Here is a 7,169-nt window from a genome sequence, read left to right on the forward strand (position 1 = left end):
AGTATCCATAGCTCTAGTTAGGTCCATCTATCCAAACTCTACCATGCATGGAATTTGGAAATGTCAGCACTGACACAAAGCTTGATTAAATCGATTAGTCAGTTTATATCATTACATGCTGAGTTTGCAACTATTAGTTGTCAATAAATGACAACCTGCCTTCTGAACTAATGTGTTGTTTTACACCTCAGCTTGTGATTAAAGCACATCTATCAAAATAAGGCCTCAGAATCATTAATGATCAACATCATTTGCTATGGTAGCATTCACAAAGGCAATGTAACATTTTCGTCCCACGATCAGCATTTAAATGTCAACAAAATAGTCCAGTTGTAAGAAGCATATCAAAACAACAAGTTTTAAACAGCAGTTTGATAAGCTCTTAAATATCAATGGCACAATTCAGCAATACATTTTGGCACTTGCATGAAATGGATCATTTACACATTTTGAACACACTTGGTTCTTCACTGAACCCTTTGACTCTAATCTAATGTAAAAAAGCGGAATGTTTTACCCATAATTCACCCTTACGGTTGATTGCACAGAACAGCCATTTCACATTTCAGTTGATATTATGAATTCAGACTTTAGTCGCTTTGAAATCTGTATCGCTCATGTCTTTTTCCCTCAGTGTCTTTCTCCTCGACCCAGAACTGACAGGTTGGCTGCACTTACACACGGACAGAAACGCAGTCCGGTAGTTGTTGTTCATCCACCCATAGAGGATGGGGTTGACGAACGTCGAGCACATGGCCACGATGTGGAACATGGTGAAAAGCAGCTTGAAGTCTTTCATGTCCAATACACTGTTGTCAATGTCAATGGCCAGCTGGAAGGCGTGGAGAGGCAGCCAGCTCACTGCGAACACCACCACCACCATCACCAGCATCTTAGTGGTCTTCCTCTTGCGCTGATGGCGGTTGTTCCTGCCTGCCGGACTCACGTGGTTCTTCAGCTTACTCCAGATGCGGATGTAGGCGAAGGAGTTGATGGCCAGCGGTAGGCAGTACTGGAGCAGGAGCATGGAGATACTATAGATTGTCCCGTCCATGCCGCTCCCTGGCCACTTTTCCGTGCAAACCTGAATGGACTGCTCCGGCGAAAGTTCAAACGTCCCGTACTCCCGGAAGATGGCGAGCGGGCTGGCCAGGACTGCGCTTATGGCCCACGTCATGACGATGACGGCGGCGCACATTTCCTTGGACATCTTGGTCTCCAGGTGGTAGACGATGCTCCGGTGGCGGTCCAGGGCAATGATGTTGAGCGTGATGGTGGAAACGTGCACGGCCATGCCTTGGGAGAAGGGCAGCATGAAGCACAACGCCTGGCCAAACCTCCACTCTCCATCGAGAGTATTGATCAAAGTAAAGGGCAGACATAGAGTATTCACCAGCAGATCCGCCACAGCCAGGTTCACAATGAAAAAATTGGTAACGGTGTGCAGAGTTTTGAACTTGTACACCACGTATATCACCAGGGAGTTTCCGATGACTCCGAACAGTATGATGGTGCTGTAAGCCAGGATGAGGATCACTTGCACTCCCATCAGCTTGGTGCTGTCCTCCAGGTCTGGAAAGTTGCAGCAGTTTGAGATTTCACCCGCAAGTCTAGAAGAATTCGCCCAGTCCTCCATTGGAGTTATGTTTACTTGCCTTGCAGTGTCCATTGGTATCATTTCCCTCCGGGCCTCACAAAGTCTGCAACAAGAGGAGGGAGATCATTTTGACAGAGGACATTAACTTGTTTACATCTATGAACATAGTCTTGGGTTACAAAACATTTTAAAATCTCCTTGCCTGCTCATATTTTAGACTGCATTGAATGATGAAATTGTTGGGAGGTTTAAAGACCATTGTACAAGCTGCTAGCCTCAAGTGTGAGGCATACCTGTGAAATATACATACAAGATCTTCCGTAACATCGAGGGCAAAAACACGAGGTGGGCCTGTCACAGTGACTCATCGGACTCCGGAGACTAGTTCAATTTCGCAGCTGGTGAGTAGTTGAATTTTGCAGCATAGAATTAACTATCGTGCCAACAACCTTTTTCTAGTTTTCCTCTCACCCCCAAGCCACTGAATAAAATATGACTTGTGTTCTCGCTAGGTTGTTTTACAGCACATTGTAATAAGGATCACCTGACAAACCTTGTTTGTCTCAATACTATATTTATAGATGTTTTTATTTTAACTTTATTTTACCAGGTTAGTCTCATTGAGATGAAATATATATTCTACAAGAGACACCTGACTAAAATAGCAGTACACAAAATGTCAGACACATTTACAACAAACACAAAGCACTACATTTTAGAAACATGAATTTACACATTGAGCATGCAAGATGCTTTGGGGAGGTGTAGTGCATCAAGGGGTGAAAACATTGATAGCACCCCACTTCACTGTCCACCATAGTTTTTACCCTAGCTTTAAACTCATTCGGAGACGAGCTCCTGCAATTTCATGTCCTTATATAGCCTGTTCCAAGTGGAAGGGGCATGAGAACTGTATAACTTTTTTTTACCCAGCTTTGTACGGGCCTTAACACAGTCAACAAAACCCAGTCATGTGAGCGTAGGTGATATAGCTGTAAATCAGCTATACGATTACCTACAATGCTGCAGGGGATTGCTCATCCTGTATCATACTGTTGCACTTTGATGATCAAATAGCAAATGGTCATCTTACCTACCACTATAGGTTTAAATACACTATATATACAAAAATATGTGGACACCCCTTCAAATTAGTGGATTCGGCTATTTCAGCCACACCCGTTGCTGACAGGTGTATAAAATCGAGCACACAGCCTTGCAATCTCCATAGACAAACATTGGCAGTAGAATGGCTTTACTGAAGAGCTCAGTGACTTTCAACGTGGCACCGTCATAGGATGCCACCTTTCCAACAAGTCAGTTCGCAAAAATGCCTGCCCTGCTAGAGCTGCCCTGGTCCAACTGTATGTGCTGTTATTGTGAAGTGGAAACGTCTTGGACCAGCAACAGCTCAGCCGCGAAGTGGTAGGTGACACAAGCTCACAGAACGGGACCGCCGAGTGCTGAAGCGCGTGACGCGTAAAAATCGTCTGTCCTTGGTTGCGACACTCACTACCGAGTTCCAAACTGTCTCTGGAAGCAACGTCAGTACAAGAACTGTTCGTCGGGAGCTTCATGAAATGGGTTTCCATGGCCGAGCAGCCGCACACAAGCCTAAGATCACCGTTTGCAATGCCAATCGTCGACTGGAGTGGTGTAAAGCTCGCCGCCATTGGACTCTGAAGCAGTGGAAACGCGTTCTCTGGAGTGATGAATCATGCTTCACCATCTGGCAGTCTGACGGACAAATCTGGTTTTGGCAGATGCCAGGAGAACACTACCTGCCCCAATGCATAGTGCCAACTGTAAAGTTTGGTAGAGGAGGAATAATGGTCTGGGGCTGTTTTTCATGCTTCGGGCTAGGCCCCTTAGTTCCAGTGAAGGGAAATGTTAACGCTACAGCATACAATGACATTCTAGACTATTCTGTGCTTCCAACTTTGTGGCAACAGTTTGGGGAAGGCCCTTTCCTGTTTCAGCATGACAATGCCCCCATGCACAAAGCGAGGTCCATACAGAAATGGTTTGTCGAGATCGGTGTTGAAGAACTTGACTGGCCTGCACAGAGCCCTGACCTCAACCACATCGAACACTTTTGGTATGAATTGGAACACAGACTGCGAGCCAGGCCTTATCGCCCAACATCAGTGCCCAACCTCAGTAATGCTCTTGTGGCTGAATGGAAGCAAGTCCCCGCAGCAATGTTTCAACATCTAGTGGAAAGCCTTCCCAGAAGAGTGGAGGCTGTTATAGCAGCAAAGGGGTTACCAACTCCATATTGATGCCCGTGATTTTGGAATGAGATGTTCGACGAGCAAGTGTCCACATACTTTAGGTCATGTAGTGTAGATGTAAATGAATTATCATATTATGTATAGCCTGCATGGAAAACATATGGAAAATCATAAAACAAGTCTCAGTGAAAACCTGAGTGTTAGTAGCCTGTTCCAGTATTCGTCACTCTTATTGTTTCCGAGATCACGTCTTGTTTGTGGCAATCATAGTGTAGCCCTATACGGGTTGAAAATGGCAGATTTGATCATTGATAAATGCCTAAATTGGAATGCAGTGGCTGTACAGTAACATGCTATACATGACGTCAGAGCTCAGGTTCTCTGCTTCACTGTACTGTATGGGTTTTGACTGACAGCCGTTATAAACTTCAGCACAGCGCGCGACAAGAAGATGCCGCCGTCCCTCCCGCTAATTGGGCTACTTTTGCACATTTGTTGTTGTCTTAGTGAGGGAAATGCTTTAAATTGAGAGGAGTCGATGTGTTATGAAAGATGAGACTTTGAGGATTAAAATAAATACCCATGAAGTCATACAAGCAAACCACACCCATTAGTCCATATGTGCACTTTACATTTCCATATTTGAAAACTTATGTAATTTACAGTATCAACGTTTATGATAGCTATGTTTGATCCACAGTTACAAGGATGACATGCGTTATACCCTGGATTGTCCTGAAGAGAATGAGCCTATGTTTGTCATATTGTGACGAACAAGCTTTCAAATGATGCCCATCTGATGGTGTTGACACAGGTCTGCGTTCCAAACCAAACAACTACAAGTGTGCTTGCTTCAGTTCCTCAGTGGCAAAGCTAGGAGAGCTCAAAAAAGCACCTTATAGTTGAAGGCTCTTTCCTTGAGTCAAGTGTATTGAAATTAACTAGGAACTGTGCACGGTTTGGAGAGGTGTGTGGCCACTTGGAGACACCAGTTAGACCTCTCACTCAAACCCTTGTAATAGTTTTTTCTTATCTTGCACTCCAAAAATGCACTGAATATTCTTATTATGTTACTGAATGTATCCAATGTACTTTCAGATTTTGCTATTGACAAATGCTGTGAAAAATACAGTTAATGTAAAATGCACATAAAATCAAAAGTGTTATGTTTGGATTCAGTCTTGTGTCAGGTGAACTGTTGTGACCTCTCACCTTTCGGTCTGATAATTTCGCCATAATCTCCAAAGTGTTATCTTTCAATTGCTACCTTGGTCATGGATATGTTTTTTATAGTTCTTTTGTTAGAAACATTTAAATGTTGCACTATCCATATAGGCCAATTTCTATAGTGTAAGGGGTATTAAGGAGCAGCATGTCCTGGTGTCTGTAAATTAGTCTCCTGAGTGGCGCAGTGGTCTAAGGCACTGCAAGCAGCATGTCCTGGTTCAAATCCAGGCTCTGTCGTGGCCGGCCGCGACCGGGAGACCCATGGGGCGGCGCACAATTGGCCCAGCGTCGTCCAGGGTAGGGGAGGGAATGGCCGGGAGGGAATGGCTGGCAGGGATGTAGCTCAGTTGGTAGAGCATGGCATTTGCAACGCCAGAGTTGTGGGTTCGTTTCCCACGGGGGGCCAGTATGAAAAAATGAATAATGTATGCACTCACTAACTGTAAGTCGCTCTGGATAAGAGCGTCTGCTAAATGACGTAAATGTAAATAAGAATTTGATCTTATGACCTATCCTTAGGATCTGCTGACCTGACTGTTAAAATAAAGGTTCAATGAAAATCAATCAATCAATTTCATTTTGCTCTCAAGCTGTAGATGTCTAGCTGCTATTCTAACTGGCAGGATTTTTAGGAGTGAACTTGGGATTTCAAACAGTCCTGCATTAATATTTCTTGGCTGACTAACTTAATTGTCACTTGTGCCCATTCCCATGGCAATTCATGATAACAAATGACTTGGAACTCATACCAAAAAGTCCTATTGCTTCCTGTGACAACTGAATCAGAATGAAGAGTCATGATAAGAGTTGATATACTGGCATCGTGTATAATAAGAGTTGATATACTGGCATCCTGTATGATACACCAAGAAATAGAATAAGCCTACTTTGGAAATCATTCACATTATCTTAGTGCATTCTATACCATTTTTCTTCAAATGATTATCAGAAATGTATTTCTCACATCATAGACATTTTATGGCGTCCCTAATTCAATTGCATTCCTCTACAACCTATAGAAGGTTAGAAAATATGACGCAAGAAATCTTTCATGATACTGATTCTAGAAAAAAAAATTGTATTCAGAAATGTTAGTTTGTGTATTTTATATTACATCTTGGGGATGCTGTAGATGTAATATCAAGATTACAGTTGTAGCCTACAAAAGAAATCTAGGATTAAATAGGCTATACATTTGATAAATACTTAACTAAACAAATTATCAGCATATTTTCCCACCGGCAAATAACTGCTATAGAATAACCCACTCACCTTGATCTGCAACAGACGCATTCGTTATACTTCCGATGATACCCCTTTTTGTCAACACATTATTTTGAAAGGTTTTCAGCAGCTTATTAGTATTTTCAAGTTAACATTGAATAATTCCCTATATTGAAATTGCAGCATTTATTTTATCACCACATGTCCTAGATATCAAGCCATTTTATTGTATCGCACATCAAGTAGTAAGAGATATCTAGGAAACTAGACAACAAGCCGCTGACTAACTGAACGGTGATATATATTGGCAAAACTCCACAGCTTTTTTTCTACGAGGTATGTGCTCAACAAGACAAGCGCACGCTGTGGACTCCTGTCTTGAAAGGAGCGCATAATATGTGTGGCCAGTTTCGAGAGTGTGCGCGAGAGGGAGGGGGGAGATGATGAAGCGCGCTAAATGACATTACCCTGACAGAAATAAACATTGCCTCAAGGGAGAAAGTCTAAGCCTTATAAATTATTTCGGATCCATTTTCCAGTTCAAACAAACAAGACACCAAAAGATGTGGCTGGGGTAAGCTACCTGGGTCATTCCATGAAATGAGTCCCTTTGGCGTCCCATTAATATTTTAAGTAGAAATAGTGCACTAATATTGAATGTATATTATTATATTAAATGAAGTGCCCTTTAATATAGACCACATGGGAATTTGGTTGTATTTGCAATAATACCAGCTCTGTCGAATAAAGTTATTTTGAGGTTCTCAGCAACTTCTCAGTCTTTTAATATTACATAATTCCCTTTTTCAAGTTACAGCATTTTAAAAATCATCCCATGTCTGTGATATCAACACATATTTATTGTATTGTACATAGACATATTTAGG

The 7,169-nt window shown here is 42.4% G+C and overlaps 1 protein-coding gene across 1 annotated transcript; it reads right to left on the bottom strand.

The window, feature by feature from the left end:
* Positions 1 to 583: 583 nt before the first annotated feature.
* Positions 584 to 1,669, bottom strand: LOC311111997 (neuropeptide Y receptor type 2-like; the record flags this gene model as incomplete). Its single annotated transcript, XM_084154956.1, has 1 exon — positions 584 to 1,669. One exon carries the CDS (start codon positions 1,667 to 1,669, stop codon positions 584 to 586), a length of 1,086 nt encoding a protein of 361 aa, XP_084011082.1.
* Positions 1,670 to 7,169: the final 5,500 nt, after the last annotated feature.

The sequence above is a fragment of the Coregonus lavaretus genome (assembly GCF_964263955.1).
Source record: "Coregonus lavaretus genome assembly, chromosome: 38".
Classification (NCBI taxonomy): Eukaryota; Metazoa; Chordata; class Actinopteri; order Salmoniformes; family Salmonidae; genus Coregonus; species Coregonus lavaretus.